Source organism: Malus sylvestris, chromosome 6 (genome assembly GCF_916048215.2).
Source record: "Malus sylvestris chromosome 6, drMalSylv7.2, whole genome shotgun sequence".
In the NCBI taxonomy this organism is placed as follows: domain Eukaryota; kingdom Viridiplantae; phylum Streptophyta; class Magnoliopsida; order Rosales; family Rosaceae; genus Malus; species Malus sylvestris.
In genome coordinates this window covers 30,227,134-30,240,055 of record NC_062265.1, presented here as the reverse complement: position 1 = coordinate 30,240,055, position 12,922 = coordinate 30,227,134, and the positions used below count along the sequence as shown (strand labels likewise).

Below are 12,922 nucleotides of genomic sequence, written 5' to 3'. Positions count from 1 at the left end.
CACTTTTATCGATTTGAAATGTTAGGGACCAAAGTGATGAGTTATGCAAATCTTAAGGACCATTTTGGCTATTTTGCCAGCATGTATTCACTACTGTGCATATATTTAAAAAGTCATCGCTTAACTTATTTGCTACCTGATATTGCTAAGTAAGTTCTGAAAATTCATGATACAAAAACTAATGCTTCTACCTCACTCAGGTGGTGAGAGATGCAACTGAAGGATACCAAAGAAAAGGAAGGCAACTGTCTCGGGTACGGTTGCAACCTTAGGCTGTGATAAATCAAGGAGGATAATGATACGCTGACTAGAGAAAAATTGTATAACTAGGTAGTTAGAAACCTTTGCGTGGTCCGTGGACGCCCTATGAATAACCGCAGAAAAACCAACCCTAGTGAAGTGACATAGTGAATGTCTACAATGTTGCATATGCTAGAGGCTTTCTTAAAACAAAGACATTCGGGTTTTGATATTCATAAAAGTTAGAAGAATCGATCAAATCCAAATGACACTTCCGAAAATTCTTAAAAAAGAGAGGTGGAAAGTTACCTTAGTAACATTAGGATGATCTAGTTTTTGCCAGACCGCAACTTCTTGAGTAAAAGCTGCCCTTAGAGAAGCAATCTCTGAGTCTGTCCTGTGACCCTCTTCACCGGTTCACCCCAGTCAAGCAATTTAACTGGCATTAAACAATGGAGCCGTCATTATAACGGTAAAATTTGCAACCCAATCGTGAATCATCACGAACCAACAAAACGAAAAAAAGGAAGAGAAGAATACAAAGAACCGAAAAGGTCATAATTTGGTTGGATTGGAAGATGATGACGACAGCAACTACAATAATGTGTTGATAAATAAGGAGTTTCGCTAACATAAATACGTATGGATAAGCATTTTTCCAATTTAGTTGTTGAATAAGTTTCAACTAACAGGTGGGGAACTCCCATGAAAGTCAGGAATACAGCAACATTATCCAAGTTGCTCTCAACAGAAAATTCAACACAAACCCGTGTAAGAGTCACGGACTCCATAAAAGTACAATTACAGTGGACAATCGGCAACCTTCATTGCAGTCCATTGAATATGTGCATTGGGAATTTTGCCACACACACACACATATATATATATATATATATAGAATACCTAAATGTATATAAACTATAAAGTAAGAAACTTGTAGTGACTTGCAAGATCAACCACAAAGTTCAACTAATCCAACATTTAAACTGACTAAACAAAGTGAATAATGGCAAGAGAACACCATAATCAACCTTACTTTTGTGTTTAAACTACATTTTACAGTAGAAAACCCAAAGTGGAAATTAACTAAGATCTTCAATTATCTCCCAAAATTCAATTAAAGTAAAGTAAAAAACCAAATGGGTTTTTGCTAAAAACATCCATAATACACTGCAGAAAATAAATACAACAAAAGGATAACATTGTAAGAAAGGGGTATCGAAAATTGAAAGAAAAAGGTTGAATTTTTGGGGAGAAAGTCACAAAAGTGAGGAACTTGACAACTTTTTAAGGACCCAAATGAAAGATGAGCTAAAATGACAGGAGGGGATTACCGGCGACATCTTGACCGTCGTAGATGCCACGGTGGACGGTGCCACGAGCAATGACAGACTTGATGAGGAGCTTGGATGGGTCGATCTCCCACTCCTGGCGGTGGCGCCTGGGGATGGAGAGGGTCATGGAGGAAGTGGAGGTGGTGGTTGAATTGGAGTTGGAGGTGGTAGTGAGGTGGATGCTGTTGGAATTGGTTTCAGGGTCTCTCATGATCTTGTTCTTCTCCAAAGTCAAGACCCTGTTGAGATGCCTTTCCAGCTGCTCATCCAAGCTCTTCAGATCAATCTGATCTGCCCTCACAAACCCATCTGAGCTTTCCTTCATTTTTTTTCTTGATTCAGCTTATGGTTATTTTGCCCTCAGAAGCTCAGAAATTGAACGAGTTGGTTTCCTTTTTGTTTTGTGTTTTGACTTGGAAATTATGAGTATTGACTATGACTATGAGAGAGAGAGAGAGAGAGAGAGAGGCTATGGAGGAGGAGGGAGGAGGGAGGAGGGAGGAGGGCAAAGGGGAGGGGAGGGGGTAAAAAATGAAATTAATGAATAAGAAGAGTGGCATGTGACATGTGAATATTGATATTATCGAAAATATCGGTAGTTCAAAAATATTGAAATTTCAATGGAAATATCGGGATATTATTGATATCGATAAAAATTGAATAAAAACTACGAAAATTGTAAGAAAAACTTAGAAATTTTTATTGAAACTTTGGAGAATGTTTATTTAGTCAATTATCTATTAGTTTATCAAAAAAAAAATTAGAAGGAAATGCATTACATGATGGATTTAACTGATTTAAGTTGATTATACAGCGAGCTGGCAAACACTGTGAGTATAGAAAATATGTAGTAATTAATGAAAAAAATATTAAACACACCATAATCATTTATATATAATGATTTACTACAATATTTTACACTTTATACATTGCATGGTAAGATACATGAGTGATTTAGTACCACATAAAGTTCCTATGAGGTTCAAAATTTTCACTATCTTCATCATCTCTATGTGTAGAGTAAGTTTATTGTGAAGAGTATTCATCAAATGATAAATCCCCAAAATAGTTTTGCATGTAATTGTTAACATGTCACTCATATAAATATAAATATTTTAGTATATTATCACTAAAACATAAGTGATATATGGTGGTTACGGTGTTGGAGGAGTAAAATGGGAGGGGTTCAAATCCCCTTTGTGTTTTTTTTTTCCTCCTTTTTTTCCCTTTTTTTTCTTTTTTTTCTTTTTTTTTCCTTCCTTTGCATCGATATTTTAGTGATATTACACCGATATTTTGACAAAATATTGTTGAAGTGTGAGCAAAATTATAGGGCATCGATATTTTCCAATATTATCGTCGATCTTTGTACGATATGTACATGGATATGTTCTGAAATATCTGTGATTCGAAAAAACCGAAATATCCTCGATATTTCGTCGATATTATCGATATTTCAGACTATGCATGTGAGCACATGTTGCTTCTTTTTTTTTCCTTCCTTTGCATCGATATTTTAGTGATATTACACCAATATTTTGACAAAATATTGCTGAAGTGTGAGCGAAATTATAGGGCATCGATATTTTCCAATATTATCGTCGATCTTTGTACGATATGTACATGGATATGTTCTGAAATATCTGTGATTCGAAAAAACCGAAATATCCTCGATATTTCGTCGATATTATCGATATTTCAGACTATGCATGTGAGCACATGTTGCTTCTTTTTTTTTCCTTCCTTTGCATCGATATTTTAGTGATATTACACCAATATTTTGACAAAATATTGCTGAAGTGTGAGCGAAATTATCGACATCGATATTTTCTGATATTATCATCGATATTGTCGATATTTGTACGATATGTACATGGATATGTTCCGAAATATCCGTGATTCGAAAAAACCGAAATATCCTCAATATTTCGTCGATATTACTATGCATGTGAGCACATGTTGCTGCCTACAATCAACGTGTGCTTTTGAGTCTTCTAACCCACTCTGGTCTCCTCCCCCAGGTCCCAACCTCCCATTCCTCTCTCTCAACTCTCTCTTTTTATTTACACCTATTTATTTTTATTTTTGTCTTGTCCCTTAGTTCCATAGGTTCGATGTTTGTCAAAGACAAATTTGAATCACATTATCGTTATCTCATTATGAGGAGCCCACTACCCCACTCCTTTAGTATGGATAATATCAGTGTTCTAAAAAATGGCCTAGGCGTTGGGCAGTGGTGACCCGAGGTGTTTTCTTGCAAATCGGTTGAAAAAATTGATTGGGCTGTAGGCGGCTAGGCAGTTTTTTTTTTTTTTTTTTTGAAAAAAAAAAATATCTATCTACATTACTATATTTCCTTATTTTCCTCTTATTTTGCATTTTATGTGGTTTTAAAATGTGAACTTATTGTACATGTGTCATCTTACAATACTCCTCACTATGGTTATATGACATTAGACCTGTAAACGGGTCGGGTTTATTGGGTTTGGGTCGGGTTGAACCCGACCCGTTAAGTTAATGGATCACCTGAACTCAACCCGTTAAGCTAACGGGTCACCCGAACCCCACCCATTAAGCTAACGAGTCACCCGTTTCACCCGTTAACAATTAATTTTTTTTTTTTGCATAGAGTTTATATTTTGTTGTTAAGACTTTATTGAAATTACTAAAACATCGTCAACTAACGGGTGTTAAAGGGTGCTAACGGGTCTAACGGGTTGACCCAAAGTGACCTGTTATTTAACGGGTTGTTAACGAGTTCACCCGTTAGCAACCCGACCCGTTAAGCATCCACCCAAATACTAATATTAACGGGTCGGGTCGGGTTAACAGGTCGGGTCCAAAATGCCAGGTCTATATGACATATATGCTTAATGTGTTTTTAAATTTTGGACTTGTTGGATACTCTTTTTGCATTTTATCATTCTTTTATTATTTTATGCATGGATTTCATACAAGTATAATTTTTTGTAAGTGTCAATATACACTTATTTACAAGATATACAAGAAATTTACCTAAATCCGCCAAAACCCCGCCTAGCAGCCTAGGAGCTAGGCGTCAGCCCGCCACCCGACTAGTGCCTAACGTTTTTTAGAACCTTGAATAATATCATTTGTTAAATAAATAAAAAATAAATACTTGGCCACTATATTTACAGAGAGTTTGTGATTCAAGTTTGGGCTTGAGTTTTTTCCTCTTTTTATATTGCTTGTTTTAATAAAAATTTACTCTAATCTACTGAGTAAGAATTTAAAACTTGAGTTTAAGAGAACATACATATTGTGAAGTAAAAAATAATCAGGAAAATTATAGAGGCGACACGTGTACTTTTTGGTGAAAAAGACAAAATTTCCATCGAGCCACATCGGAACTCCCACGTGCAAATAACAGGCAATCACGACTCAATCAAGGTCAAAAGTGATCAAAATAGGTATTTATTCAAAACATATTTCATCCATCCTCATCAAATCCTCCCCACAAGGTAACCTTCAATTATTCATTCAAATTAGGATTAATTACCTAAATTAATTGATTAATTTCCTAATTAATTAATTACTTTTCTAATTAATTTCCTAATTGATTGCAAGATATTATTTTGACATAATATCTTGCAATTACACCAAAAAACCACCATAAGTGGCCGGATCCCTTTTCTCCAAATAAGGGTCTGCCACACCCCTATAAATAGCTCTCATTTCTCCCAAAAACCTAAGTCCAACTCTCTTGTTAAATTCTCCATACTTGTCTAAACATTTTTCCCTCAAATTCTAACTTTGGTATCAGAGGTTCTTCGGCCAAAGCCCCCCATTAATCATGGGTGCGTGAGGCTTTTAGTCATGACTTAAGATGTTAATTATTTTGTAGGTGCAATTTTGTCCAAGAAGAATAAGGCAGAAATTTGCATCCACAAATTGGTGTTTTCATTGAGAGTTTGAGTCACACGCTCGTAGAAGACTCTCGCATTCAAGGTTTTTCGTTTTCTTGTTCATTTGTAGATTTTTCGATAAAACGTAAAAGAAAAGTACAATGGCAAAAGATTCGGAAACCTCAATGAACGGAAATTCCAACGTTCAAGAATTAGGACCACATCGATCCACAAGGCTTAACACGACAATGAGTGGAGCGACACCACCCCCATGAAGCGCCATCATACCAACCGCCACGGCACCATCCTCGGTAAAGCCTACGGTGATCCATAAGGCTCAACACGACAATGAGAAGAGCGGCATCACCCCCACGGAGCGCCACCATAGCAACCACCACGGCACCAAGCTATGCCATTAAAGCCCTCACGGGCCCAAGCCAAGACCACAGCCCAAGCCATGCCATTCAAGCCCTCACGGGCCCAAGCCCAAGGTGAGCCGGCCCGAGCCGCCCAAGCCCAACACCCACTTGCGCCACAAGTCGAACAGCCCACTCCCATAGCTTTTCAAGCAATTCTCATCGGTCCAAGACTGGTTTAACCGTCTCGGCTTCAGATTTCTGGGCCGACGATTGAACCGAGGGCATTTTCATCACATTTCTCCGTGGATTTGACATTTCCCAACTCAAATCTCGCACCCAGAATCTACCACACTTCCACTGCCCAAAAAGACGTATTTCATCCAAGCTCTTCCAACCCAAATAGCGAACAACACTTGTCTCAACAAGTCATAGAGTTGATAAACGCCCTTACGCATTAGACTACCTTGGTGAATCAGCTCTTGCAGCGTGCCTTAGATAAAGAGTCCTGAAGCATGACAAGGGCAAACGACGAACCTCTTCAGTAGCGTCCTGACAAGCAGCCTCTCAACCAGCCACGATCCGAGTATTCTAGCAGTTTATGCTCCCGCTTGGGTTATCGGGATAGTGTATACTCTTGTCTTAGCGTGCAGATGAGCGTGCATTCCTGATCAAGCCTCACAGACGAGCATACATTCATGGTTGGGGCCACACTCCGATAATCAACAATGAGCAACCTTCCAGGCGAAATGTTCATTCGCGGCTAGGTCAGCAAGGAGCATTATCCACCTCACATCGGAGTAGGCAACACGACGGACGGAGAGAAGCAGTCACTCAATTCGGCTCAAGTTCAACCGGCAGCCTGTGAGTAATTCGCTCGCCTGTCAGGAACGTACCACATGCACCACAGCCTCGGCATAGACGAACAGAGCACAGGGAAGAGCAGCCTAGACTAACATGTCACGACTGGGGACAATCGAGAGCTCAACTACCCCAACAAAGGCACATTCAGGAAGAAGTAGAGAGGCTCAAGATCAAGCGATTACGCAATTTCCAATGCAACAAGCTACTGATGAAGCGCTCCGACAAGACATGACCAACACAAATGAGTCACCTTTCATTGACAAGATCAAGCAGACGAAACTATCCCACATAGGTTGTTAGATACAAAGATTACTTCTATTCTGACAAACACAGTAGCTCAACCAAATGGTGTGCCGGGTGCAGACAAGTACCAAAAGGACACACCAGCCCAACTACCAAGAACTGGGGGCAGGTTTTGTTCTCAACATTCTAGACGATTCAACACTGAAGTGGCACATCACCAGTAGCCGAGCATCACAGACCTAGTGGTCCAAGTCCTCTGGTTGCGCATAACTTAGCCCAAGTCAACCCCAGCTCTGCGCTCACAGTTGTGCCTACCTACTCCACGACTCTCGGCAACTATTAATCTGTCACTATGGCTCCTAACTATGCCGATCTTGCACCACGACTCCTAATCGTGCCAATATTGCCATGTGGCTCGCACCGACCAAACCCATGGCACTCCAAACTTCAAAGCATCTAATGACAGAGTAGAAAATAAGGCTTTATTAGTAACCCTTGCTAGCGAAAGACTTAGCAGTGAAGAAGTTTCCAATCCATTCAGATTCTCAGATGAACACCAACCAAGCCTCAAAATGGCACATGACAAAACATCTAATGATGGGAATAACATCTTCTACATTGATCTCAGTTATGGCATTTTGCAATGATGCTTGAATCTCTATATTATGCACTTCTTGTGACTTATCTGTGAGCTAAATCACTACTATGCTTTTTTTGGTTAGACATTTTGCACATTGAAAGTAATCTGCATCACAAGTAATAGGAACCCATCTTTTCCTTTTCTTCATATAAAATAACTTTGTGGTCTCTTTATTGTACCCAAGATACTCTGCTAGCTCCCATAAGTCTCACATGGTTATACAATCTCTACTAATATTGTCCTTCCAATGCATTTTTCCCCCCAAGTAAAAGCCATCCACTAAATAACCCCCATGGTGAATTTCAAGGGAGAATAAGTCTGTTGCAGCTGCATAGTCAGTAAAATGAGAGTCAAATACCACAACTTAGTGAGCCATTATTGGCTGTGGATATGCATACCAATTTAATTCATTAGGATCACCCAATTCGACATTAAAAAAAAAAAAACCTAATTTGATAGTATTAAAATCCCTAAAACCTAGTACAACGAGGGAATATATGCAAACACAGAAAGAGACAACATAACTTGATTTTTTTATTGAACCAAATTAAGTACACTTACTATAACGTGGAGGCTCCCCACCATCTCTGAGTTGGAAAGACATCTCTTCGTTCAACCAACTTTGAAAATTCGTCAAGATTTGTCTCTGTTTGAGAAATTTTTGAGCAAAAGTTTCAAAATCGCCTTAAAGTGCAACATACCTAGATCATCAACCAATAGGAGTAAGAAAAGCAGAGTAGCGAAGCAGGCGTTGTCTCTCTTCTCTCTTGAAAGAGTCCTGGTTACCTTAAAGACCAACACCAGAGTATGGGCATAGAAAATGATGATTTTACCCTTTTACATATGTAATGTGCAAGTCACATGACCTAAGTTAACATAAAATTGGATGGAAAAACTTGAAATCTAACGGCAAGGATGAAATTCGCTGTTTGTAATGAGTTAAGGGACCTATTTTTCTGAAAAAAAATAATAATTTGGGGACCTAATTTTTACTTGGTGATAATTCAATGACTAAATCGGCAGTTCACCATATAAACATATAACAGTAACAAACAACGTATCATTTACTCCAACCGAGATGTCAAAGCTGACATGGAAAAGAAGGCTAAGCTGACATGGATAGAGTGATGTCAAAATTGACAGTACCTTCAAATATGGTTTTTGCTATTTCCAAAGACATTCCACTTACCTTACCTTAAATGCTAGCATAGTTAAGTATTATTTTATTACTAACCCACAACAACCCAACTTTATTATTTTGGTTTTTTTTTTAAAAAAAACATAAATAAAGTAATAAAATTTGGCATATCGGGTGGAAGTAAAATATTGACAATATGTCAAACTGTCAAGTCAGCCATAAAATTGAAAGTTAATGTTTTGAATTTGACTTCTCATTTGAAAATGCTCTAATTTAATAAATCTACCATTTAACCAAAAAAAAGTGATTGTAGCATATCCAGAAGCTTGTTGATTAGCAACGATAATTTTGTGAGGCATATATAATATGGACAGTGTGGTCTGGCAGATTTCTGATATAAAAAAAGCAGAGATTTACCAACCTTAGATCCTCAATAATATCAAGCTTTCACTTGAAAGAGTGATTACGACATAACATTGAAGGATGGTATCTCCAAAAGGGACCATATAATCTGTAGATATTTTTTTGTTCTTGGCTTTGGTATTTTCAGCAGTGATCCAATGTGGATGCATCTCCAACGACCACCGATTTGCTACCAAATCAGTGTTAAAATATCCATTAAATTGTTCATGGTTCCGTCAAAACATTCAAAGATTAAGATCGATATTGAAAGGTGGTGAAATGCAAACTTCGCCGTATAAAATCAATGAATATCAACGATATTTATTGATTCACTTCAAAACAATTGATAGAACCCATTACAGATTTCAAACTTTTGATTTTTCTTGAGAAATTTCTCTCTAATTCCGACTAAATCTAAATGAGTTGGTATACCCAACCCTATTGCAAACCTATAATTCTTGTCTAAGGCAACCAAATATCGATATCGATATATCCATCGATATGCAAATTTATAAAACTATCGATGAATTAATCAATATCAATATAAGTAAATATAACATCAAAAAAAAAAACCCAAAATTGTGTAGTTAATGGTGTCACATTTAGTTTCCAAACGTCATGGAAGGAGTATTTGTGAAGGTTGACCATAGCTCGGGTTTAAATCCTCATCCACAATAAATTTTTCATTGTAACTGGAACACGAGTGGTACACCACGTGTTTTTATATAAATAGTGGGAATTTTTTTTTTTTTTTAAGTTACTAACATTTTAACATACATATCCCACTATTTGTATAGTGACACGTGGTGTACCACACCGTGTCCCGGTCACACTGAAAAATCTCTCCTCGTCCACAACTCCAAAGTATGTATCGACTCTCTAGCATCACCGCGCTATTGATAAACAATTAAACTTTGTAGCCATTTGGTCCGTAAACTCCGTACAAGTATATTTTACACACGGTTAAAGGAAAGAATCCCGCAAAATAAGTATCGAATATTGTAATTGATAAGTAGTTATTTGTTTCCTTTCTTTGTATCTATCTATACATCACTATAGGCAATAGAGTAGGTCCTTGATAGTAAATCGTGTATAAATCTGTAATCCTAGCCTTGTGAATATACTATGAAATTCACTCCTACTATATCACGTTTCTCTTGACATATGTATATTTAACTTAATGTTATCTTTTCAAATATATGTTGTCGTATAACCCAATTCGAATTACTCGGGCAAGAATAAAGTTGTTTTCTTTGTTTGGGAAGCACTCATGCATGTCTCGTATACCAGGCATGGAAATTATGCAATCTTTGATGTGAATCACACTAGCCAATAACCATACGTCTCAATCTGTAATGTGATATCTCTTTGTTAATTCAAATTTCGGCTGCATCGATCAGCTGAAAAAAAAATCCTGAAGCTAAGCGTGTTATATGATTTGACTCATATCCAAAATTAGCCTAACTATTCAACATTCATGCTGCCGTATACAAGACTTTCTGCAGATTCTCGATATATCCCATCATACCATGAATATTATTCAAAATTTTATCCACATACACATGCATTATCGGTCATGCATACACTTTGATGACAGCTGAAACACGTGTATATATATCTTACTGAAGCAAAACTATTTGTTGTTATATTTGACTCTCAGTAGATATCTGAGAGATAAGTGAAGAATTTGATGACAGTTGAAACACGTGTCAGAATTTCATTATTATTTTCATATTTTTATATAATAAAAGATAAACGCTTCACTTATCAGTTTTCTTCTTTTTTTTTTTTTTTGAGAAAAAAATATTGGAAAATAAAGTGTTTGGGTTATATTGGACATCTGTAATTTTTCTCTACAAATCAGGAATGCAGCTGAGGTAGTATTAGCTAGGAGGGTAAACACAAACTAGTTATACACTTAGACGTACAAAACTATGTGTGTGTGTGTGTATATATATATATAAAATAAAGTGTGAACTGCTGATTTACTTTTTAAATGATTAACTGAGTGAAAATTAGGTCACTAAATTATTTATACGAAAAATTAATCCTTACACTAAGCTATTCTATTTAAATTTTCGTTAATTTAAGTCACATGACTAGCATGTGATACATTTTGAAGAGTAGATTGATAGTTTTACATGAGTCCAAGGACTTTGTTTTCTCAAAGATATTGTGTATGGAGTTAACTTTGGAGAGTAAATTAGGTGTTAGTTTTGCAACCTATATGGAACGTTAAGGGCTTCTAATCAAGAAAAGGAGGGTTACCTTCTAAAATGTATCATGTGGCTTAAGTTGATGAAAAAATAGATAAAATAATTTTGAATAGGATAGTAGGGATGAAATTAGCAGTTTTATTGAATTTATACATGCACTAAATCGGGAGTCTACCCCATAATAAATATAGTTGCAGAAAAATAGTTAACCTAACGGTAGACAGGGAAATAAACACTTTTTCATATGATTATTTAGCACATTAAAACTGATTAGTTATACATAAACTATATAACTAGAAAAATAATAATAATAATAATAGTGGTAGATGTCGAGCTTTGTAGTGGGCTTGTAACTAAGCAGGGTACTAAAATGATTGGTTGTATGTAAAATTAAATCAAGAGCATGAGGAATTCATTAATTATCATCTTATGTTGAGGTCACATTAAGCACGCCGTAATTGTTGTCTCAGATTACAAAAAAAAAAAAAAGTGAGATACATAAACCCCAATATAATATTGTTTTCAAGTATTATATGGGGTATGCAAGGGATTTGTAGTTCAAGTAGTTAAAAAAAAGGAAAACTAATGAAAAGGGCTTGAAAACTTTGAGTTTTAATGATAAGGACAAAATAAAGGGTAAAGTGAATAGTACCAGGATTGACTTTTTAGTGTAAAAATGTGGTTTTTTGTTAAAATGAACAGTACTGGGTGCTTTTCGTTAAACTTCCCTAAAAAAAATTACTTTGGCACTCGAGGTTCTATGTTTGTTTCTCTCTCCCTACTAAAATCTGGTCATAAGTATCGCTGCTAGAACCCTACTAATTCTAGTCTTGCTTAATTATATACTAACCTCTTGATCACTCACTTCTTTTTTACGTTAAATTAAAGTTTTTTTTTAACAAAATAAATTTGCAAATTTAAGTTATATATTTCTATATTTTATTAAAAAATTATAGGAAAATAAATTGGAAGTCAATCATAAACCACCCACTAATGAGGGTTTTCTATTTTTGTTATTTTTTTCCTAAATTTTTAAAGTTTAAATCATCCAAAATCAAAATGTGTTGAATTTTTAATTTTTTTTAACAAGCAATATTATCTACACTATGAGGGTGAGGGAGTAGGCTAAGTCTCATAATGGGTTAGCAATAATATGGTTCAAATTCGCCTTTGGCTAACTCTTTTTAATTCAATTGCAATTTTTTAATTCTTGAGGGACAATATATGGTATTTGAATGCTTCACCATTTTAGGTGCTCCCTTTGTATATAGATAATGGACGTTTGCACCACGGTTACACACTACATGGTATAGGTTTGCCTCTCTGCTGCACAAACCCAAAACCCTAGCTAGCTCTCCTTTCTTCTCTCCAACCACGTTCCTCCTCTCAAAACCCTAACCTTCACTTCCTCTATTAATGTAAGGCAATGACTATATATAGATGCGAGTTTGAAACTTGTTTATGACCATTAATTAATCCTTATTCCATGAGAGAGAATATTATGCTGTTGTAGCATCATTAAGGATTCAACACCCTCTATGTGTAATCTTGTGTATAAACATGAAATTATCTAATTACAAGCAGCTAAACCCGCGTGATGCCGCGGGTTACAAAACTTTGTTA

At 36.3% G+C, this 12,922-nt stretch overlaps 2 protein-coding genes across 2 annotated transcripts in view; both read right to left on the bottom strand.

Moving 5' to 3' along the window:
• LOC126626200 (serine/threonine-protein kinase STY13-like) overlaps nt 1-1,899 on the bottom strand; it is a 74,402-nt gene extending 72,503 nt beyond the window's left edge. The window contains exon 1 of the mRNA XM_050295438.1: nt 1,706-1,899. Coding sequence (XP_050151395.1) covers nt 1,706-1,899 — 194 coding nt within the window. The remainder of the gene's footprint in view (nt 1-1,705) is intronic.
• Nucleotides 1-12,922, bottom strand: part of LOC126626206 (transcription factor bHLH162-like) — a 55,516-nt gene that overhangs the window by 37,694 nt on the left and 4,900 nt on the right. The gene's annotated exons all lie outside the window — the stretch shown is intronic.